At 50.8% G+C, this 24,896-nt stretch overlaps 1 protein-coding gene across 6 annotated transcripts in view; it reads right to left on the bottom strand.

Moving 5' to 3' along the window:
• The window catches only part of LINGO1 (leucine rich repeat and Ig domain containing 1), a 467,775-nt gene that overhangs the window by 30,890 nt on the left and 411,989 nt on the right, over window positions 1-24,896 (bottom strand). The window contains exon 1 of one of the 6 annotated variants that reach the window (XM_048866887.2): window positions 19,339-19,923. The exons of the other annotated variants lie outside the window; for them this stretch is intronic. Coding sequence (XP_048722844.1) covers window positions 19,339-19,344 — 6 coding nt within the window. The 5' untranslated portion in view covers window positions 19,345-19,923. Of the gene's footprint in view, window positions 1-19,338; window positions 19,924-24,896 lie in introns of those variants that run through there. 6 annotated transcript variants of the gene reach the window in all.

Here is a 24,896-nt window from a genome sequence, read left to right as displayed (position 1 = left end):
TATAGATCCTCTCTTCCAGCTGCAGTTTACCCCCTTTTCTATCTCCCTGTTTGGCAGCATTATAGAGTGACTGGGCCAAGTTTTCTCCCAGCGCAGTTCATTTGATTTCATTGGAGCATTGTCCATTGGCACCAGCCAAGAATTTGGTACACTGGCCCTATGAATGGTCTGTGTGGTCACCTTGAAAATTCATCCTTGATCAATAGCAAACAAAAGCAGTGGCTCCCAGATGGCTACCCAGCAGCACAGTGTCTCAGCCCGTACAGGAACACAGATCTCTATATCAGTATGGGTGCTAAATGGCAGCTTTGGTGGCAGATTCAGGAGCGAGGCCAGGACTGAACAGGCCCTGGAGATGTGAATGAGCCCTGCAGATGCTCTCAAGTTGGTCCCTTTAGGATTGAGGCTTATTGGGGTGGGCAGCATGGGGAAGCTTGTACTGTTGCTCTCCTTTCTATGGGTAACATAGGGCTGTGGTCTCCAAGACTGTCAGTCCCTCCTGCCCCTTCCACCGGCACTGGAGATGTCTGTGAGCAGACACATGGCTGGATAGTCTCAGGGAAACCACTCTGTGTTGTTGCTGTAAGAAGGTGTTCTCAGGGCCACATCCTCCCTCCACAGGGCAAGGCGGAGGGGGCTATTGGCCATTAGTGGATGGTTCCTCGATGCTGGATGGTATCTCTCAGTCTGGGGCATTTCCCTAGCTCCCGTCATGGCCAATTACCTCCCAGCAGAGCCCACAATAGCTGGGCCTGTGTTGGAGCACAGAGAGGGGAAAGGTCTGGGCCCTTTGCCTGCTCCCTGTACCCCCCGTCTGAGCTCTGACTCCTTTCTGGGCCAGGTGGCCTGACCCGCGCTTCATCCTGCTATTGTCAGTGATGAATGATTCTTGGCACTACCTTCCCATGCTAAAGAGGAGACGGGGCCTTTCATGGCATTTATTAGCATTTATTCGATTACTGGGGTCAAGCAGACAATTAATGGCACCTACCCGGGTACATCCACCGCCGTGCAATCCATCTAACTAGAGCCATTCCCTGCTTGAAACGCCTCCTGAGCACAGGGGCGATGGTCACGCTGCTCCGACATGAGGCCAATCCATCACCATGGGCAAGCTGAGCTCTGCCCCTCCCTACTAGCACCGGTCAGGAATGGGGGCAAAGCTCTTGTAACAGGTTAAAGGCCCCCCCTCCCAGGCGTGTTGTTTCTCTCTGATGATCCATGAGCAGTATGTTGGGTTAATAGTGACTGTGATTAACGGAGATAATAACTAGGGGGTCAGGTGCTTTCATTGTCTCTACTTCCCTCTCCTAAGCCTCTAATAGCAACTCCCGTCTCACCCCTGAGATCTGCTCTCCAGGAGGGATGCTGGTCCCTCCAGTCTGCACTATTCACTAGCGCTATCTCCTCCCCTGCAGCCAGCAACTAGCCAGGGGCTCCCTGCTCTGCCCTGTTTACCCTCTATCAATAGAATGCCCCAGACCTGTCTGCAAAAGCATACGGACCTTCTGCTGCTGGAAAGCAACTGCTCTGTGGGAGCCCGTGCAAAAGTGCAAGGCTTGCTCCTCGCAGCCTCCTTGACAGGTGATAAATGCAGGACAAATGGAGAGGGAGAAGAGACAGAAATAACCAGGAGAGTGGGAGGACCCAGAGAGAGAGTGCCGTGGGGGCTGGGTGAGGAGAGAAAATGAGAGAGGACCCAGTCCTCAGCTGATGTAAACCAACATAGATGTTCCATTGACTTCAACAGAGCCATGTCGATTTACACCAGCTGAGAAGCTGGCCTAGCAGATGGGGAGCAGAGAGAGTGGCAGAGATAGCATGAGGGTAAGGGAGAAATTGAGGGGGGCAGAGAAGATGGTAGAGCTAGAGAGAGAGAGATTGATGGGAGTGAAAAGGCGGACAGTTGGAGAGAAAGAAAAAGCATCCCTGAGAAGCACATGTGCTTCACAGTCACCTCTCTGGCACTGGGAGCTCTTGGCTCATATTCAGGAGTTTGGAGGGGTTGTGTTTCCCCTGCCCCAACTGGCATTAATGGCACTCACACATTTAGCCAGCGTTCTTAACCTGCCACAAACCCACTACAGTACAAGGGTCCTCAGCCCATCTGTTATGCATGTGCAACTTGGCAAGTTGTGTGTGCTTGACTGAGGAGATAAATTGCCACAGGGAGGCTTGCTTGTTTGAGGCTGATCATGGGTTATTTTTGTTAGTGTGCATTCTTGAAGAGCACCCAAATACGTCCAGTCCAGTGCAGGGCATGTCCATGCAGACTCTCACCCCACGTCCCCACATATACATGTCCCCCTTTTACACATCTACCATCACCTCACACACAGCAAGGCCCCAAATGCGGGTATCAGGCCACCATTTCTCCTGCTACCTCTCTGTATGCTCAACAGTGATGCAAACCACCAAGGCCTCCCTCCCCAGTGCTCGTCTTCAGTGGTGTTACTGGTTGACCAAGCCAGCACAAGGCTGTGGACCTGATCCCTACCTCCCTAGCCTGTGGGCACCACCTGCCCTTCCCAGCCCCCACCCCACTCAGAGAAACCTGTCCCAGATATTGTACCATCAAAGGTACTATGGTCGAAGAAAAGACATGCAATCTCTGAAGGAGATGGCGTGCCTGAAGGAGATGGCGTGCGAATTAGGGCAATTTGATTCAGACAGAATAAGAACAGAACCAAATCTTTGCTCAAGACTCAAACCAAACCTTTAGGGGTTCCTTTAATTCTCCATCTTCTTCCACTGGCCATGTTTCCTTCGAGAGGGTGACTCAGACCACTTCCTGGATCATGTTTTAACTGTAAGCACCCAAATACCAAGAGAAAGGCTTGTCTCAGAGTGTCTCTCTCCTTTCCTGAAGCAAGGGGTACTGAAAATCTAGAGATCCTGTTTGCATAGATCTGTATCTCTGTCTCCATCACACTCCTGACTGTGGTGTCACAGCACCTAACACCTAGCACAGTGGGTGTGCCTTGTCCTCTCCCCCCTCCCCCGAGGCCTTATTTACCACACGCTATTCAAACGCTATTCAAACCCTGCCCCGAAGACAGAATGATTCATTTCCTCATGGGTTTTTCTATGGCACTCACCACTGTAGTGGTCAAGTGCTTCGCAAGCATTACTTTATTTTGACAACACCCTGATGAAAAACAAACAAACAAACAAAAAAAACACTCTCTTTGGTTCCCAGGTTTATCAGATCAGGGGCAGGAGCTGCTGAATTGGAACTTTCAAGATCCAGGTAAACACACTTTATTCCCCACCTTTGGTACATGTCCCCCGCCCCCGCTGTGAGCTAAGGCTTTAAGACGGAGACTTTTAAACATTAACATCTATTCAGGTAGGGGCAGCTTAGTGCTGGGGGGGCGAGTCAGAGGGCTTGGTGAGGATGTGTAGCTTGTTTGGGGTCAGGGCACCAGGTGGAAGTCAGAGTGTTGGGGAGGAGTCAGTGTGGCGCTCTGATGCATAAGGAATGAGACAGAAAATAATTCTGCCAGTATTATAATTCCACTATATAAAGCAATGGGAAGTCCTCAGCCGGAATACTGTGTTCCACTGGGATCACCCCATCTCAAAAAGGCTACAGCAGGGGATCAGAGACAGGAGAGGAGTCTGATTTAGGGAGGGATAAACTCTCCTATGAATGGCGGTTAATAAGGCAGGACTGTTAACTCTACAGGGAGGGCAAATAAGAGGAGACAGGACAGCATATACAAAATAAATATACTCATTCACCCCCTCTCTCTTACTAGAAGGAAGAGAGGATATTCAATGAAGCTCTGTGGTGGGACTTTAAAACCGATAAAAGAAAATACATTTAGACACAATGCACAATTACCCTGTGGAACACTCTGCCACCGATTCAAAGACGAGACCAGAGCAAGATTAAAAAAAAAAAAAAAAAAGGATTGGACATTTATAGGGATAACAAGACTATACAGCGTTATAACAGAGTTCACTTAAGAGTTTTGGAAGGAACATAAACCCTCATGCATCAGGGCATGAAACCAGCCTCTTACAAAGGGGGTTCAGGAAGAAATGTTGCCTGTGGCCAGGTTATTCCATAACTGTCTATTGGTGATAGCGGGGGATGTTAATTGCACCTCCTCTGAAGCAGCAGGTGCTGGCCACTGTCAGAGACAGGATACTGGACTAGACGGGCCACAGCTCTGAGCCAGTTTGGCCATCTATATTCCTAGCTGGGCTGGTAGGTAGAGGTTGGTGTACTGGGTACGGCACCATTGGCTTGACCCTGGGTAGGGGTTAGCATGCTAGTGAGAAAAGAAGGTGAAGGCTAGGACACTAGGATGCTGGTCATGGTGCAGACAGAGGCTGGAGCACTAGGTATGGGTCAGTCTGATGCTTTGCATCAGGAGTACAGGGTCAGGTGAAGATTGAGGGTAACACTACAGATACCGTGCATGCTGTTCTGCAAGGACAGCAAGGGCCCAGTCTCTCTGCCCTTGTTGCTGGGAGTTGGGCCTGCGAAGGGCTGTGCGCTGCAGCACCGTTTTGGCCCTTGATAGAACACTTCCCCCTTTGCCCCAGTTCCAGTCTCCCCTCTGCCGATAAACCAAGCAGTTTAACAGGTTAACATTGCCATTTTGAAACAACATTCTAACTACAGAAACCCTGCAAGGGAGAGTGGAGAAGGTTCATTTTTAGAGCCCACCTCTTTCTATAATCACTGCTAGTCTCTCATGGGGACCTGTCCTCCTATGCTCTGGTGTTTTTAGGATGTTCTTCCCCCCGCCCCACACCTGCCACCTCCTTTCTCCTGGATCCCTTGTCCTGTCTCTGCATTCTTGCTCTTTCCATACACATTCCCTGTCCTAGGGTCTTGTCCCCCATGTTATATCTTCCTCTAACCTGCCCTCTCCTCCCATGGTCTGTGTCTTCCTCCTTTGACTTCTCTGCATTTTCTCTCTATTCTCCGCTCCATATCTGTGCTGCACCCTTCCCTTACACCTCTCTCCTAACCACTGCCTTCCTGCCCCAACACCCCTGTGCCCATTTCTCCTCCCTGGGCCTGGCATCCCCAGAGATTTGTAGGTTTGTTTTCAGGTGGACACTTGAAAGTCTCATAGATCTCATATCTGTGGATTTTGTCCCATGGTTGCCAATGGGGCATCAGTGACATACACATACCACCCCACACTCTCTTCCTGCTCCTTGGAAGTGCTATGGTCTCATAGTAGAGGAGACAACCCTGGGTTGCATTCTTCCCACAGCGGTCTCTGCTGTATGGAGCACATGTCCACTCACTGTGCATGATGGCCTATACTCATACAGCCTATCTATGGCAAGAACAGGGTAGACCTGTCCTGCAGTGACCATGGAGTGCTGGGCACAGACAGTATGATACACACTAATACATCAGCTTGCTCATCTGGACTATTGATAAGGCTTCATAATAAGACACAGGTGGGGAATCTCCTATCTCAGTCAGGAGAGGAAGCTGCTGTAGTGTGCATCTCACTTGCCTTTTGCTTCCCTGCTCTTCCTCCTGAGGAACATCTGTTTTGTTTTTGTCTGGTCTGATTCATAAAATGGTTCCATATTATGAAAGCACCAGGCAGGACCGAGGGACATAGCTCCTCTTTTCCCCTGCTGCTGAATAGGTTCAATGGCTCCACCTTCTTGGCCATGCCATTGGCTTCACAGGAACCCCTCCAGCACGAACAGCGCGTGGAAGTCAGGAGGGACCCACCAGAGAGTTAAAATTCCTAGGGCGCCAGATGCTAATCTCAGTTACACATGGAGAATGGAATCTGATCCCTGGGCTCAAGACTTCATCTGGTTCCATCATTAGTCCTAACAATTCGCTTCAATGACTGCAAAATAAAGGAGAGAACTCTTCCCACCCTCCGACCCTGCACTCTACTCTGGCTGGAGAAAGTGTGGTTACAAACCCACAGGGTTAGAAAACACAGCCAGCCTCCCCTGGGCTCCTGCTGAGAGTAGAAAATGGAAGCAGGGAATCCCCGGGCACTGACTAGATGCATCAGGACCAGGGGGATGGGGTTGGACAGAGCCTTCCCAACTACTCCGGTAAAAGCCAAAGCCAAAGCCTGCAGAAGGGCTGTGACAGAGCTAATATAAGACGTACTAATTGCCCTTCCATAGCACCCTCCATCTTCAGATCTCGAAGCACTTCAGTACATGCATACCCTCTCCCCTCAGCAGGAAGGTACGATTAGCCCCATTTCAGAGAGAGGGAAAATGAAGCAGAGGGGCGCTGATCAGTGGGAACTGCATGACGGGCGGTAGGGGGAAGCAGCAGAGAGCAGGAAGGGACAGGGGACAAAGAAGGAAGGAAGACAGAATAAGAGGAGGTGGTTGCATCAGAATAATATAAACCAGGACTCTCCCTGTGAACCAGTCCCAACCTGTCATTGAGACAAGCCTCATGAACCTGCCATCTTCTCTGCTCTGCTCACTTAATGGCTCCCTACCACCTTCTCCTGAGCTTCATTCCCAGAAAAGGTCAGCCAGGCATCTGATCAGCAAAACGCTGAATTCTGATTCCCTTATCCCAGGGGTGGGCAAACTTTCTGGCCCGAGAGCCACATCAGGCTTGCACTATAAGGTGGGTAGAAAGCTGGCTAGATTGTCGGGCTCAACGGGTAGTGATCAATGGCTCCATGTCTAGTTGGCAGCCGGTGTCAAGTGGAGTGCTCCAGGGGTTGGTCCTGGGGCCGGTTTTGTTCAATATCTTCATAAATGATCTGGAGGATGGTGTAGATTGCACTCTCAGCAAATTTGCAGATGATACTAAACTAGCAGGAGTGGTAGATACGCTGGAGGGGAGGGATAGGATACAGAAGGACCTAGACAAATTGGAGGATTGGGCCAAAAGAAATCTGATGAGGTTCAATAAGGATAAGTGCAGGGTCCTGCACTTAGGACGGAAGAATCCAATGCACCGCTACAGACTAGGGGCCGAATGGCTAGGCAGCAGTTCTGCGGAAAAGGACCTAGGGGTGACAGTGGATGAGAAGCTGGATATGAGTCAGCAGTGTGCCCTTGTTGCCAAGAAGGCCAATGGCATTTTGGGATGTATAAGTAGGGGTATAGCGAGCAGATCGAGGGACGTGATCGTTCCCCTCTATTCGACATTGGTGAGGCCTCATCTGTAGTACTGTGTCCAGTTTTGGGCCCCACACTACAAGAAGGATGTGGATAAATTGGAGAGAGTCCAGCGAAGGGCAACAAAAATGATTAGGGGTCTAGAACACGTGACTTATGAGGAGAGGCTGAGGGAGCTGGGATTGTTTAGTCTGCAGAAGAGAAGAATGAGGGGGGATTTGATAGCTGCTTTCAACTACCTGAAAGGGGGTTCCAAAGAGGATGGCTCTAGACTGTTCTCAATGGTAGCAGATGACAGAACGAGGAGTAATGGTCTCAAGTTGCAGGGGGGGAGGTTTAGATTGGATATTAGGAAAAACTTTTTCACTATGAGGGTGGTGAAACACTGGAATGTGTTACCTAGGGAGGTGGTAGAATCTCCTTCCTTAGAGGTTTTTAAGGTCAGGCTTGACAAAGCCCTGGCTGGGATGATTTAACTGGGAATTGGTCCTGCTTTGAGCAGGGGGTTGGACTAGATGACCTTCTGGGGTCCCTTCCAACCCTCATATTCTATGATTCTATGAACTGTATGGAGGGCTGGGTAAGAAGGCTGTGCCTCCCCAAACAGCCTGGCCCCCTCCCCCTATCCGCCCCCTGACTGCCCCCCTCAGAACGCTGAACCCATCCAAGCCTCCCAGCCCACTCCTTGTCCCCTGACAGCCCCCTCCCGGGACAGCCCGCCCCTAACTGCCCCCCCCCGTGACCCCACTCCCTATCCAACCCCCCCTGCTCCCTATCCATACCCCCACCCCCTAACAGGTCCCCCAGGACTCCCACACCCATCGAACCCCCCCATTCCCTGTCCCCTGACTACCCACCCCAAACTTCTGCCCTATCCAACCTCCCCCTGCTCCCTGTCCCCTGACTAGCCCCCAGGACTCCCTTCCCCTTATCCAACCCCCCTGCTCCCCACCCCCTTACCATGCTGCTTGCAGCCATGCAGCCTGGATGGAGCCAGCCATACTGCCCAGGGTGCTGGTGACATGGTGAGCTGAGGCTACGGGGGACAGCGGGGGAGGGACTGGGAGCTAGCCTCCCGGGCCAGGAGCTCAAGGGCTGGGCAGGACAGTCCTGCGGGCCGTAGTTTGCCCACTTCTGCCTTATCCACAATGAGTAACCCCTTGCTCCACTGGTACTTCCATTAACTGCAAGGGGACTAGGCCTGAAGGAACATAATATTCTACGCAAGGATATCAGATTCTACAGAATGGGCAGCCCACACAAGGTCTAAAGGGTCAGTTCATGTAAATATCTAAAAGTTTAGGGATGGGGTATTTTGAAGCACCTATGGGGGAGGGATAGCTCAGTGGTTTGAGCATTGGCCTGCTAAACCCAGGGTTGTGAGTTCAATCCTTGAGGGGACTATTTAGGGATCAAAAATTGGGGATTGGTCCTGCTTTGAGCAGGGGGTTGGACTAGATGACCTCCTTCCAACCCTGATATTCTATGATATGACTTTGGAGGAGAGCTGAGGGGAATTTGCAATATCTGTCCTGTGGGAAATTCTGACATTTTAACATTTGTTTTCACCTCAAATTAGGATAAAATGTTGAAATTTTGAAATGTCACAGAATAGAAATTCCATTCCAAAAGAACTTTGATTGAAAAATGTCAAAAAGGTTCCGAAATCAAAATGTTTAGTTTGGGTTTATTGAACTGTCCCAAAACTTTTAATTTCAAGTCAGTGCCATATTAAACTGCATTTCCCCACAGCCTTATGGGAGCTGTAGCTCATGAGACAGACATTCCCATTCTCCCCTGTAGGGCAGGCTCCTGGGCTGGACTACGGCTCCGATAAGGCACCCCAAGTCATGTGACTTCCATGACACACCACACAGCTTGGACCAGCATTGCCTTATGGGAGGTGTAGTCTTCAAGGGAGTCCAGCCCATAGGAGAAAATGGGGGCCTGAACAATAACTCCCATAAGGCATTGCACCACAAGAGAAATGCAGTTTAATGTTTTCTTGAATTCAAAACCAAACATGTTGGGGAAATTTTGATTTTGTGCAAACTGCATTTGCCTTCGGAAAATCATTCTGACAGAAATTCCCAACCAGCTCTACTTAGGAGCAAAAGTCTTACTGAAAATCAATGGGATTTGTGCTCTTAAGTAACTTAGGCACTTTTGGAAAAAATCACAGCCTAGAAAGATCCTCCTCAGAATTTCATGGGCCAGCAAAACTGAGCTGAAACTCTTGTGAGATTGCTGGTACTTCCCAGCCAGGGCAATCTCAGCACATTCTGGCAGCACCAGACGCATTTCCAGAACTAGGGAATGTAGTTAAGAAATAAGAGAAGAATAATGAGGAGGGAAAATTAACTATGTGGAACTTTTGAAAAAATATGACTGGCATTCAGAGATCAGTTTGAGTTCTGGGCAAAGGGTCAGGCTGGCTCTTGGTCACAGCAGAAACCAAAGCCCACAAACCATCACGCTCAAAGTGGCCTCAGTGACACCAAAATGGGAGCGGAGTAGTGCCAGCTCATTCTGGAAGGACACACTGCTGGCCAAAGGGCCAGGAGGAAAAAACCCCAAACCTCACCCCACCAATATCCATCATCATTGACCTCAAGACTGGCATTTAATGTTTGAATACTGAGCCTCACCATGGAGGCCACGTTGCCAAAAGAGTGCCAGCCCAAAGGGCATTCAGACATGTTCTCTTCCTGCCCCTAGAAATTCTCCTGGAAAGATGCATCTAGAAAACTCCTGGGGTTGGGGGAGGCATAGCACAGAGTGTCACATTGATGGCCTGCTCCCCACAACCCCTTCTCCGTCTGCAAGAGAAGCCAGCACCATGCCAGTCCCAGGAGTTGAGGGGGACAATTTTCTAATGGATGCAGGTCTAGCTGAGAATAACTGCATGTTGCAGTAGGGTGTCCTCTGTTGAGCGCGTCCCATTCGTCCAGAGTCATGGGACAAAGACCTGCAGGTAATGAGTTGAGACTCTCTTACCGACAACTCTCTTGCCTGACACCTCCCCTAGCTTTATACAGTATGTATGAGGGTGTGAGCAAATAGTAGGGGATGGGGATGGATGCCCTCTCTTGAGCTTCCCTGCACCCCCTCCATTCTTCCCCTTCCACAATGCCCCTCTGTGAAGTGGAACAGGATGGAAAATGAAGGGTACACCCAGGGACTCTGCCACGGGAGTGCCTGCTTTCAGAATTGAGGGCTAACCCTCCAGGAAGGGTAATAGGGATTGGGTTGCTTGGTTCACTTACTCAGCTGAAACCCCCAGACATCTGCTTGCACCTTCTGCTAGAGACTTGAACTGGATTCCAAGAGGGCTGGGCCCACTCAGCTTCAGCAGCTCATGGGATTTCCACCTCTCCCATCCCTGAAGAATGGGCCAATAATGGCAATGCCCAGGAGCACTGATGGACCCTCACATCACACATTATGGCACATCATCTCCTAGAGGTTTCACCATCTGCTGAAACGTAACATGGACAAAACTCAAGCCCCAGTCTTTCTTCCCAACCCCAGACCCCATCCCCTGTCATTGCTAACAGCACCCATCACCTTCGCGTTACCCAGCAGTAACCTGGGTGCCACGTTTGAGCCCTTCCTTGATCCATCTGTCTGGTAACTTTAATGAGAGCAGAGTCAGGCCCAGAGCTCCAACTCCTTGTCTCTGCCCGCAAGGCCTTTCCCAACCCTGCCCCTTCCTGCTCATCCGTTCTCCTCTTGAGCCGTCTTGCCCTCTCTGCTGCAGCTACTATGGAGCGCTGTGCTGTCCCAGAAAGCAGCAGAATCACAATGTGGACACTGCTTCCTCTTGCTCCAGCAGAAAAGTAACCGGTAACGCAGCTTACTCCCCACTCCGCTCCTGTGTGGGAGGGGGGATAGCAGCCCAGGCAAGGCAGCTCTTCCCTGTGCTGTGATCCGTGATGCAGAGAGCCCACATGGGCAGGGGGGATATGGAGGGTCAGCTCTTTGGGGGAGGGCTTCTGTCTTCTTGCACTGTGTGGGTGCTCCCCAAATCATAACAGCAGAACGCTGGCCTACATATTTTGCTTTTCGACCCCTAACTAAAACCAGAGGCCAACATTTCCAAACTTGGTGCCTAATTCCCTATTTAGGCATCTAAATCCATGCCCTGATTTTCAGGCATGCTGGGCACTCACAACTGCCACTGAAGGGCAGGGACACCATGGGAGCTATGGGTGCTCAGGACCATTGAATATGAAGCCAGTTCTTTAGATGCTCACCCATAGATGAGCCTGGGGGCCATAGGTCTAGGTACATCCTGAGAGCTGTTATCGAGGTGGGATGAAAGGGAGGAAGAAAATTGCAATGATTATGTTAGGGGTGGGAGACCACAGCCTCACTGTTTACAGACAAGCCCAGGATAATCTAGAGGAAGCATTTTAAACACCTGAGTAGCAGACAATGAGCTGACTCACAGATCAAGAGTCCAATTCTTCAGTTGTTCCACACACAGAATTCCCATCGACTACAATGGGAGCTCTGTGCATGGATCTGTTGCAAAACCAGGATTTACAGGTTTCAGAGGAACAGCCGTGTTAGTCTGTATTCGCAAAAAGAAAAGGAGTACTTGTGGCACCTTAGAGACTAACCAATTTATTTGAGCATGAGCTTTCGTGAGCTACAGCTCACTTCATCAGATGTTTACCGTGGAAACTGCAGCAGACTTTATATACACACAGAGAATATGAAACAATACCTCCTCCCACCCCACTGTCCTGCTGGTAATAGCTTATCTAAAGTGATCAACAGGTGGGCCATTTCCAGCACAAAGCCAGGTTTTCTCACCCTCCACCCCCCCACACAAATTATTTGTGTGGGGGGGTGGAGGGTGAGAAAACCTGGCTTTGTGCTGGAAATGGCCCACCTGTTGATCACTTTAGATAAGCTATTACCAGCAGGACAGTGGGGTGGGAGGAGGTATTGTTTCATATTCTCTGTGTGTATATAAAGTCTGCTGCAGTTTCCACGGTATACATCTGATGAAGTGAGCTGTAGCTCACGAAAGCTCATGCTCAAATAAATTGGTTAGTCTCTAAGGTGCCACAAGTACTCCTTTTCTTTTTCCAGGATTTACAGTAAATCATGTGCCAGCAACGCATGTTCCACCTGGACCATCTTATGCCCTGGATGACCTACCTCCCTTCTTTGTCATATTGGCTCCTCCTCTAAGGTGTGGGAGCTAGGATAAGATCCAGGAATATCAGCAGCTCATCTGAATGATCTAAATCCTGAATTTGCAAAACTAGACCAGAAAATCCAAGAGACAAGGCTTTCTTGGCATATTTCCAGTGATTCTTGCTTCTGGTTGGGTCAGGAACAGTTTCTGCCCTGGTAGGTTGGTACATCCACTCCTAAATAGGAGCTGTACACAGAGATGCAGGAGAATGAAAACACAACACAATAAAAGGGTGCTGAACCCACAGAAAGGCCCTGCCACACATCCATGTGGCTTGAAGAAGAGGAGTACTTGTGGCATCTTAGAGACTAACAAATTTATTAGAGCATAAGCTTTCGTGAGCTACAGCTCACTTCATCGTATGCATGTGGCTTGTGCACTCTGTGTGACTTGGAAAGGTTTTTATTCATTACTAATACTCTAGAACCCGGTGGATGGCAGTGGCAGAAACCTTTTGTGTACATACGCTGTAGGATCAAATGGTGTCCCAGCAATAGGGTTGCCAGGTGTCCAGTTTTCCACAAGAATGCCCAGTTGCAAAGGGACCCTGGCGGCTCTGGTCAGCGGTGCTGACTGTGCTGTTAAAAGTCCAGTCACTGGTGCAGTGGGGCTAAGGCAGGATCCCTGCCTGCCGTGGCTTTGAGCGGCTCCTGGAAGCAGTAGCATGTCCCTGCTCTGGCTCCTAGGCATAGGGGCAGCCAGGGGGCTCCGCGTGCTATCTCCGTATCAAACGCCAGGTTTGCAGATCCCATTGGCCGGGAACTGCAGCCAATGGGAGCTGTGGGGGCGGTGCCGGTAGACAGGGCAGCGCACAAAACCACCTGGCTGTGCCTCCATGTAGGAGCCGGAGGGGGTATATGCTGCTGCGTCCAGGAGCTGCCTGAGGTAAACGCTGCCTGGAGCCTGCACCCCTGATCCCCTCCTGTGCCCCAACCTCCTGCCCCAGCCCTGATCCCACTCACGGCCTCCCAACCCCTCAATCCCAGCCTGGAGCACCCTCCTGCACCCCAAACCCCTCATCCCCAGCCCCACCCCAGAACCTGCATCCCCAGCTGGAGTCCTCATCCTCCCCCCCCGCACCTCAATCCCCTACCCCAGCTCTGAACCCCTCAGCCCAGAGCCCCCTCCTGCACCCCAAATCCTCATCTCTGGTCCCACACTAGAGCCCACACCCCCAGCCAGAGCCCTCCATTGCCCCTGTATCCCAACCTCCTGCCCCAGTCTGGAAACCCCTCCCGCATCCTGAACCTCTCATTTCTGGCCCCACCCCAGAACCTGTACCCCAACCCGAGCGAGCCCAGTGAAAATGAGTGAGCGAGTAGGGGTGGGACCTCAGAGAAAGGGGCAGGCCAAGGATGTTTGGGTTTGCGTGAGTAGAAAGTTGGCAACCCTTCCCAGCAAGCAGAGGCAAACGTGGGCGCAAATGAGATCATGGAAGGAGGGAAGAATGAAGGAGAAGTGGAAGAGAACCTGAGCTGTAGGGTTTCAGAGGAACAGCCGTGTTAGTCTGTATTCGCAAAAAGAAAAGGAGTACTTGTGGCACCTTAGAGACTAACATGTTTTGGCAACCCCACAAGCAACATATAGCATATAACTGCACAGACCCAGGCTTCTTCTGGGCCCCTGGTGTGCTGAACCCCCAACACTGCCCCAGGCCCTGCCTCCACTCGACCCCTTCCCCTAAGTCCTCACCCCTGCCCCACCTCTTTCCGCTCAGTTCTGCTCCCAGCCCTCTCTCCTCCCCCTCCCTCCCAGCACCTCCTGCATGCCACAGAACAGCTGATTGTGGCAGGCAGGAGGTGCTTGGAGGGAAGGAAGGAGTTGATCGGCAAGGCCACTGACAGGTGGGAGGCGCTGGGGGGGAAAAGGGGATCTGGGTGCCCATGCTAAAGACCCACTAATTTCCTGGAGCACCCACAGAGTCGGCACCTATGTAATTGTGGCTAACATGAGCCATCTGCACATATATCACAAAACTGTCAAGAGCGAGTCATGATATTAAAAAACCCCAGGCCACTTCCTGGTAAATGAAAAGAGCAACTCGCCCCGTTCAGCCAGGCACAGGATCACTGCTGTCTCACTCTAACAGTGGGCAGCGCCACTCATCGTGGTGAAAGCAAAGGAACTGGGACTTACGCCACAGCAAACCCAGGCCTCTAAAGAGAGGGAGGGCTTAGAACGGTCAGAGGACAATGGGTTGATCGTATTGCAGTAGAAAGCAATAATACACAGACCAGTACAGCACAGGGTCACTACATATGGATCAAATCCAAATTGGCCACGTCCACGCTTTCCAAACCCACCATGGGTGTCTGTGCGGCACGTGAGCCATGCCATGGCAGACTGAGGGTTCACGGTGTCAATCCCACTGAGATTGCAAGGGGCCTAACGAATGGTGCCTAAAGGAGCTGTCCTTAGATGGTGTGGCAGAGACCTGAGTTTCTGGTGCTGAAGGAGTAGGATTCTACCCCCAGTTCCCCAGGTGTAGATATAACAACTGTGTCTGATGTACACAGCATATGGATTATTACAGTAGCCCTACAAGCCTAGCCAGTAGTGGGAATCATTATACATGAGCAGCTCCATAAGAGAGCAGGGACAGGCATACACACAAGGCAATACCGGATGAAATGTATTAATCCTAATCTAACCCTCATCAGTTCAGTTGCACTTTATAATACAATGTCTGTAATTATGGTATTATAACACTGCAATTATAGCCCAATTATAAAATGATTTATCAACCTATAGAATTAAACCTCAAGTTATAGGATTTTGTACTAGTTACATGTACCAAACAGTGTGACTTCAGCAGTACGACAGTGAAATGGATTAAGTATGAAACGAAAGGAGTTTTAAGTAATTCAGTCATGCAGTTAACCTTCCAGTCATATAAAACACTGGTAATTAGAGGTACCACAAAGTAATTACATTATAGTTGCAGTATAACTACAGTGTAATTACAGTAACTGTATTAGACTTTTTTTAATGATTGGTTCTGTAATTAATTCCTCTTCTTGAGGCTTGGAAAACCTCACTCCTCCTCAAGTCCTCTAAACAACTCCAGCTACGTGTGCTCTGACTGCATCAAGTCTAATATCCTCCAGTTCAGGCAGGTGTCCTCCAAGCCTACAACTAAACTAAGGCCAGCTTCCAACCAGACATCTTCCAACACTTCTACAGTACTAGTGAAGGACCTTCCAACCTCTGCTTCCACATTTTCCTTCAATTCAGAGCTGCTTAGGCCTAATTAGAATCACAGCAAGGAGAAAAGGAACCAGCTTCATGCAGAATACTTGCTACCTAAGTAATGGGGATGCTCAGGGGTGTGAAATCTCCCAACATAGAAGTGGTTAGGTTGACAGAAGAGTTCTTCCGTTGACCTAACTCCCGCCGCTTGAGGATGTGGATTACCTATATTGACAGAAAAACCTTTCGGTTGCTGTAGGAACCATCTACACTAAGTCTGTAGCACCTGCAGCGTAGACATGGTCAAAGAGAGCAAAGGCTGAGAGAAGTTTCAAAGCTTCAGAACGAAATCAGTTCCCCACAGTTGTAGGCAACCAGAGAACTCCCAGCATCATACATTCCAGAAAGGAGAATGTGAGAAGGCAAAGGAGGAAGGGTTAGTGCTAATCTTGAGTGAAAAGCCTTCTGGCATGCCAGTCCCACCAGGCCTGCTCTTTTCTTCCTCCAGCCCAAACCACCTAAAAGAAAGACAATCCCACTGCACATGTACACATATGCAGGCCTGTGACATTCTAAATGGAGACAGGCTCCCTGGGTAGCAGGAGGAAGACCATGAATCCTGGGGGAAAGGACAGGAATCCATCAAACCCTTCGCCCTCAAGTGATGGGTGAAACTGGTTCCTATAGCCCTAGAAGTAAAGCATCATGGGATGTTCAAGCAACATTGTACTGATAGGTATGAGCTGTGGTGGGAGGGAGGGAGAACAGAACATGCTCCTAAGGGCCACTGGTCCCATCGCTGGAGCTCAGATGATACCTGCCTTGATTATCGGAATGCCAGGAGCGTGTGGATAGCGACACTGAATATATTTGGATCACTGGAGTTTCAGATATTTGAGGAATGCAATTAACAGATGTTGGGGGGACCTGGATCTTTCAGGAGGTGTTGTAATCCCATTGTTCAAGGAGTGGAGCATGGGGGTGCCTGAGTCACGACCTTGAAGTCCACAGGTGTATCATTCCAGCCCCCCATCTTTGCCCAGTTACTTAGTTATTGGCAGTGATTTGGATGGTGGTCCTCACTGTAGTTTCTGCTGTATGTAGATGTCAGAGCTGTAAAGAGCTCAGAGCTGCTGCTCCTGCGACAGGCTGGATGGGGAGGACAGGGTTAATCCTCACTGAAGGTGTTCGGCAGGGAGATGTACAAACAGCTGTGGAAATCCCAGTCTAAGGGCTGGCTTTGAGGTTTGCATAGAAAGAATGGGAAAGAGGCAGCTGGAGACGGGGGAGTAAAACTGAGAAGGGGGAGACAGGAGATGAGGCCAATCTTGGGCAGAGCTACAGAGCTCCTACATTTCACGCTGCTTCCTGACCCACCCAGTGTTTCACCATAACTTTGCTGATCAAATGCAAGAGCTCCTCTCCTTGGTCAGGCTCTGGGCAAGTGCATGAATTCCAGAAAGCGAGAGTAGCATCTGCCATGACTATAGCACAGGGCCGGTGGCTCCCACTCTGCTCCATGCCCCGGTGCTGCTGCCCAAACACGTCCTGCAGAACTGTAATACAAAGCCATTTGCTTCTGGAAGGAAGGGGATGTTACTTTTGAAGGATGTCTAGCTTCTGTGGTGATGCGGGCGCTAAAAATGCTTAGATGGCTGGCTCAGATAGACACATGCAGAGGGAGTCAAGAGAACAAGGTCTTTGTGATCCAACAAGCACGTACCGTGAAAGGACTCTGAGCGGTTTCTCTCACCCCACCCATGCACAAACCCACCCCACCCACGAGTGAGTTGCCTTCCCCGAAATAGCAAACCTCCTGTTTGTTCTCTGAGCCCACAAGCTCCTGCATCCTGAGCACGCGGTGGCCAACACCTTTGGCTCTGGAATATTTTTACTTCCCTGAGACGGAAAGGTGAAAAAATCTGATCAGCACCACAAATGTAAAAAGGCAACAACAAAGGAAAATTCTATTCAGGGGGCAGCCAGGCTGGGCTCCTCCCTTGGGGTTACTTTCTTTTCCCCTTGGTATCACCAGAGTCTGGACCCCCTGTCCATGCATGGCAGATCCCAGCTACGCCCCTAAGTTAGAGAAGCCCCATCCCGGATGGGCTGAATTCCCTGCAAGCAGCCCTCCCTGCCCTGATGCTGGGCTGTCCGGAACGGAGGGCTGAGCCCCTCTAATATTAACCCTTTCTCTCCCCTGACACTATCATCAGACCATGATTGAGGGCTGGCTATTTTTCCTAACATAAAACAATTCCAACCCCTTCCCCAACACTGGTGCCTTTCGAATTGAAGGGCAACCCTCCTGAAATTAACCCTTTCCACCCTGCTGAGCTAGCCCTCAGTTCTAGAGTTCCTGAAATTAACCCTTTCTGTCCCCCAACAATCCTGCCCCAGTATTAAGCTCTCGGTGACTGAGGGCTAATCCAGGCTGAAATTAACCATGAACACCCCTGACTGCCCTGCCCCAGAGCTGAAGTAGCTGGGACTGAAGGCTAATCCCACCTGACATTAACTCTTCATGCCTCAGACTGCACTGCCTGTCTCTGATTGCAGGCTAATCTCCCCGGTATCAGCCTCTGCTGATCCCTGGTTGGTAGCGCTGTCCCAACAACACCCCACCTGAATGTGTAATCTGTTCCAGGCCAGTTAACTCATCTGCTTAGCTGGACCAGACAGGCTCCCCATATTACCATGCAACCCAGCATCTCATTCCCCCCACCCCACAGCACAGCCAAGCACCAGTTTATTAGCTGGACTAGGATGAAAACAGCGGCTAGCAGCTGAGCCTCATTGACCCATCCATCCATTTGTCTGTCTATCCAGGTTTTTATAAGGTTGCCTGTCACCCTGGTATCTTGGGACCTGGCTCAGGATGGCTGCTGGCATCAGTCTCCTTAGCCAGCGAGGGTGCATTGGTGGTGGTGGTGGGGGAGTTGGGCACAACCAGTGCTGCACCCCCAAAGATTGACAGTGGGGACAAGGGGGAAGGGAACAATATGGGAAATTAAATGCCCAGCAATGCAGGACAATGGAGAAACAGGCGAGGGGATGAAAGGGAAGGGGCGGGGGGGAGGGAGAGAAGAGAAGAGAAGGAAAAATGAGGGCAGAGCCAGCAGAAAAAGCCAGAGCACTTCTGCTGCCAGGTAGCCAGCACAAGGGCAGAGGCAGCTGGCAGGGCTCTGGGAACCCAAACCCTTGTAGCCCCAGAACCCAGCACACACTACACAACCCAACCCCACCCAACATGCATACACACAACTCACACACATAAAGGACCAACACACCCAACTCACACCCTTGGAAGAAAGAACCCCTCTCTCCCACCCCAGTTGACACCCTTCCTAGAACACTGACACAAAACTCACAGCCCTCCTGTGAAAATGCGCTCCTGCTCACACAGCCCTATAATGAAAAGGGCCAAGACACACAATTGCACACCCATTCACTAAACGATCCAGCCCCGCACATTCCCACATTCCACACAAAGACCCACCACACAAACTCCTAGCCCTCCATAACACACATACACCCTGAGTAAAAAAGCAACACACACCCAACCAAAAACCCAGCACGCTCCCGGCTCACACCCATTCAATGGCCATCCTCCCCCACATATTGACACACACAGCTCACCCCATCCATCCAAACCCAGCACACACGTACAAACTTCCCAGCGGAAGGTTGCAATCCAAGGCACAGACCCCAGGCTTGCAGCTCGCCTCTTTGCTGCCGGGCAAGTGAAATAGACCAACTCCCCCTTCCCAGAGCCTGGGCACGACCAGCCCAGCCTCGCCTTCCCGTCAGTCCCGGGCCACCCCAGCCCCAGCTCTTACCTGCATCTCATTCTCGCCGCTTGTCTCTCTCGGTTAGAAATGGCATCTCCCCCGGCCCCCAAATCCACCTGCAGCGAGGCAGCTCCCCTCTCCTCGCCGAAAGGCAGCAGCACGCGCAGGCTGCGGGCTCCGTCTCGAGCCGAGCCCCCCTCCCGGGCCGAGAGCCGGGTCCAGGGTGGGGGGCGCTGGGGTCCGGGCAGCCCGCTGGGCTCTAAGGGCGAGCTGCTGTCCGCACCCCCAGCGCGGCGCCTGCAGGTGGGAAGGTGGGCTTGAGGCTCCGGGGGGAAGGGGGAGGCATCTCCTCCCTTAAACCCAGACAAAGGGGGGGGGGTCGGGATAAGCGGCCCCCCCACTGCTCCTCCTCCGCCACTCGCGCTCCGGCCCCAGCTACTGCGGGGCGGGGATGAGCCGGCGACGGAACGTAGCACTGTGGCGAAGCGAGCCTCCTCTGGGGCTGGCCCCCCGGACACACCGCGAGCGGGCGCGCCAGCTCCAGCGGGGGCGGAGAGCGGTGGGCGGGGCCCCGGAGCACTGGGCGTGGCCAGCTGGGAGCCCGGAGAGCGCCCGAGGCTGCCGGCAGGACTGGCGGAGCCAGGCGGAGCGCCCGCAATCAATAGCAGCCTCCCCTCCCACTCCAAGGCGGCGAGTGGCGGAAAAGGCAGGGTGCGGGCAGAGGCAGGCACAGCCCAGCCCACGCAGGGGGGCTGGCTGCTTGGGGGCGATGCCATGAGACTCTTCTGCCTGGGCCAGCCCTGGCCTGCAGCTTTGCAGCGCACGTGCCCAGATCCGGGCTCTGGCACGGGCAGCTCCTGCCGGCTTGGTAGTGGCTCCCCCTCTGGGGTGGCAGGGAGGGGTGCCCTGCAGGGGCATGCTCACTCTGCCAACAGAAGATAGCAGAGGTGGGGGGGTTAAAGGGGACATATCCTTTGGGAGTGGGACATTTCTTTTCACCCCTCACCTGGAAAGGGTGCTGGCTCTAGGATTCTCCCACCGTCACCTCACCAGGAGGTGCCAGCTTTTCTTGGGCACGTAGGCCAACCGCAAAGCCCATGTTCGCTAGGCTTTCTCCCTGGATTCCGGCTCCGAGACCAGCGTCCCAAGAGTTCCGGCCAGTGCTGGGCTGATATGGCTATGCCGGTCACATCGCTGGGAGCTAAGAAGTTTCATAGCTCCCGGTCCTCCTTGACAATTGACGGGCACTGTCTTATTATAGCTTCACAAGTGATCGGCCTTGTCTCTGCTTTCCAACAGAGGGTGCTAATGTGGTGTATGCACAGTCCAGCGAGGCTGTGGGGAGGCGGAGCAGAGATCAGGGAAGAACAATGAGAGGAATGAAAATGTAGGAATTGACATCTTTCAAGCACCCCGATAAGATCACATGTACGAGAAACTGCCCAGCAGATCCCAGACTCTGACAAGTTCCTAAGGTGCCACAAGTCCTCCTTTTCTTTTTGCGAATACAGACTAATACAGGCTGCTACTCTGAAACCTGGACTAGAGAGGGCTCTGCTGACAGCAATGAGCAGGGCTTTGAATCTGATATGGTACCTTTCATTTATAATGGACAAATGGGTTATAACACAGGGTAGGAAAAATAATACTCAGCTCTTATATGGCACTTTTCTAGCCATAGATCTCAAAATGCTTTAGAAAGGAGGTCAATATATCATCAGCTCTATATTACAGATGGGGAAACTGAGGCACAGAGACTTGCCCAAGGTCAGCCAAGCAGGAAATAGAACCCAGGACTCCTGAGCCCTAGTGCAGTGGTTCTCAAACTTTTTTTTTCTGTGGACCACTTGAAAATTGCTGAGGGTCTCAGCCGACCACTTAATGACCTTTCCAAATGTTGTTTGTACCGTTAGCTAACTATTGTAAAGTGCTTTGGATAAAAGCGCTATATATAAAAAACCTTAATAATTAACATTTTTTTGTTCTACAAATAAAAGCACATAACTCATATTTTAATATCAGTAGTCTGATCTTTCTAATGCAATGGATGTGCCCTCTCTCCCCCTCCGTGGCAGCCCCCGAGCTGGGGCTGGGAAGGAGAGGGGTCTCTCCCCCACCAGAGCAGCCATAGAGCTGAGCCTGGGAAGGAGGGGGGTCTCTCCCCGGCAGTCACAGCCCTGGAGCTGGGGAAAGTCGCCTCTTTCTTTGGCCGCCATAGCTCTGCACGTCCCAAATTCCTCCCACTCCCTCTTCTCACCCCACTGCCCTCTCCCACCTACCCCCCATTCCCCCCAAGGCCACCCCCTCACCTTACATGTGCGTCTTCTCCAGGGTCCAGGCACCTAATTAGTGGAGCCACGCCTGCATGGCTCCACTAATTAGGTGGGTGGCCCTTCATTCTATTGTGTGTGGTCGCCCAGGTGTGCACCTTAGAGAGAACTATCTGCGGACCACCTGAATGGAGCTCGTGGACCACTCGTGGTCCACGGACCACAGTTTGAGAACCTCTGCCCTAGAGCAGTGCTCTACTAACTGGGCCCTCCTTAGCAATTATGTTCCAGCTATCTCAAAGCACTTTGCAAAAGGGAGGAATATCATTACCTCCATTTTACAGGTGAGGAAACTGAGGCACACAGAGGCTAAGTACCTGCTCCAATACCACACAGTAAGTTAGTGTCCAGGTCAGGACACTGGGCTCCACTGGAGCATACTGTCTCCTGACACATGTAATGGAGAATGGATTGAAGCCAGTACAACACCCTCTGCTTACAGTGGATGTGGGTGTTACATAGAATGTAGCATGCTAAGTTTGTCATTGTGAGAAATGGGGAGGCAGCCACGACAAACTAAAATGTGGGGTGGCCTTTGCCTCTGCATCAATTCCAACCCCCACTGAACCTTTCATGCTAAGCTCCCTACAGCCACGCAGCACGTTCAGACCAGCGTGAGGTTGCCTGTGGGGGCATCTCCCTTCTTCCTGCTGCGAGACGAGAGCAGCCCACTGAAGACATGGGAACAACTGATCACCAGCAGTGGGCCTATTAAAGGCAGAATCATGTCAGAGGGAGGTATCTGGGCACTGTTGTGAACTCCAAAGCTTCAGAGGTCTCAATAAGCTTCCAGGTTTTGGCTTCTTAACTGGAACCAAATGTCCAAACGTTCTGATTTTTGTCCATTGCTACATTTAAAAAGAATGGGTTTCAGTGGACATAGCAATGCCCTCTGCTTATATGCCCTCTGCTAGAATGTCTTATTATAACAATATTCATGGATTTGTCTAATGATGTCTCTTCCATACGAGGCAGTTTTCTCCAGCGATAATGGATACAAACTTTGTTTCTAATGTGCACTTTCACTTCCTGTTCCCCTCCAGAAGAGCTCTTTGGGGATCTTTACCATTCTGCTTTCCCTCTGCTCTGTAACAATCCCCAGTCACAGCAACCTTCCTTCCAGCCAAAGAGGGGCAGAGGCAGGGCAGCTGCATTCAGAATCCATTACCACTGCCCATTGCACTGGCCAACAAAGTTGCTTGCCAGGCTACCCAACTCCCACTTGAGCCTCTAGATGGCGCCTGGATGGCTATTTCTGCCTGCAGAAGCTTTCGATAATCATCTGGCCTTAATCCACAAGCCATGTAAGTGAGCCACTGATGGATATGGGAAAGGGCTAAGATTCCCAGACAGTGAGGTGCTCCACACAGGCTTCCCTCAAGCAAACGCAAACAAAGTGACTGTTTGGGGCCCTGCCCTTATGAGGGCTCTGTGCCATTCTGCAACAACTTGCAATCTTACCTGCTGACCCAGACTCCTCCTTTGACATCGGGACCAGAGTGGAAATGAATCCCGGCACCAGTCCCATCTCCAGTGTGACAGGAGGGGAGGCTGAGCACTCCTTCCAGCAGCCGAGTCAGAGGTTACCACCTCAATCCTCCCTCAACTAACTTAGGTCCCTGCAAATTGTAAGGCGTTCCCTGGTTGGCTCCCAGGAAGAATGGGCTGAGCCTTATTGCCCAGGAGTCACCCTCAGACCCAGCATAGATAGAGATTGTTATCCTCCTGTGTGTTCCCAAAGGATCCCTGCAAACTGAAATGAAATAAACAAAGGGAAGAAGACAAGACTTGCCAGACTAGGTTTAAATCACCTATAATAACTTCAGTTATTTCTGCTCAGAGCTCTGTGCCCTTACATATACACACACACACACACACACACTCACACTCACTCCTCTTACATATGATCCACCCTCTTTGGATATTACAGATGATAAATATAAGAATACAGATCAAATGAAGCACAGATGTGCTCGCTATACCAAAGATCACCACTGCAGTATATACAGTATGTGCATGCACACACAACCCTTTCACTTTTGAGGTCAAGGGATCTTCAATGTAGTCTTTTTCAGTGGGTCTCAGATCTTTACACAAGATCAACATCTATTACTATTATTATTATCATGCATATTTAAACAGCACCACAAATGTAAATGGCCCTTTACAAACATAGACAAAGCATGCTTCCGGTTCCAAAGAGCTGACAATCTGAATTATGCAAGCCAAGCAAACCCATGGCAAACAACAGTTTAGATTGCCAGCTCTTCAGGGTGGGAAAAAAGTCTGATATTTGCTTTACAAGCCCCATTGAAATGGATGGCACGGTATTGTATTTTCTACAGAGCAGGACGAGACCTATGTAGAGAAGACACCACCTAATTCATCTTGATCCACCAAAAGATGTAATATGCGCACCCTGTATATATATTACCAGGATGATACTGTTGCTAGCAGATGACCAAGACAATACTGTATTACCACCATCATTTGCTCCTATGGTGCTTCCAAGTTGGGGGTGGGGCTGACTTGTCTTGCACAGCTCAGAACATGCTGTTGACGCCTAACACATCTTTAATAGTAATGACAACACTTCTGAGAGAGGGGGTCTGGGGCTTCGTAATGAGAAGAGGCAGGTTTTAGGAGGTAAGATACTTTGGAGCATAAACAGAAATAGGATATGTGCGTATTTGTAATTTAGAAATGTGTTGGCGAGAGAGGGATAGAAAGAGAGTCGGGGTGGGGGGGTACGGTGTCAGGGAAATGAGATCAATGGGGATGCATGGAGCATCCTGCATCAATGCTTTTGACCTGCCAAACTTGAGACAAAATGCTCCCCCGCCCCGGCCTCACAATATTAGCACCGGAAGCTGGAAATGATGTGGGATCAATTGCCTTTGCATAAATCCCATTTTTCTACAACTTCAGTCTAGCGATTTTCCTAATGACTCTGGCGTTGATAAAATAACACAGCGGGAAAAGCAAGAAAACATACATGAGGGATGGAGGTAAATTTGAATCTAAAAACAATCTATCCTCTATCCTGCTCTTGCTCAGATGGGTGGGGATTTTACTGCTGACACGAGTGGTAGCAGGATCAGGCCCCTAATGAGGAAGCGTGGGCCGGAAGCTGAGGGGGGTGGAGGGTGAGAAAACCTGGATTTGTGCTGGAAATGGCCCACCTGTTGATCACTTTAGATAAGCTATTACCAGCAGGACAGTGGGGTGGGAGGAGGTATTGTTTCATATTCTCTGTGTGTATATAAAGTCTGCTGC

The sequence above is a fragment of the Caretta caretta genome, chromosome 10 (genome assembly GCF_965140235.1).
Source record: "Caretta caretta isolate rCarCar2 chromosome 10, rCarCar1.hap1, whole genome shotgun sequence".
NCBI lineage: Eukaryota > Metazoa > Chordata > Testudines > Cheloniidae > Caretta > Caretta caretta.
This window is presented reverse-complemented; position numbering and strand designations above follow the sequence as displayed.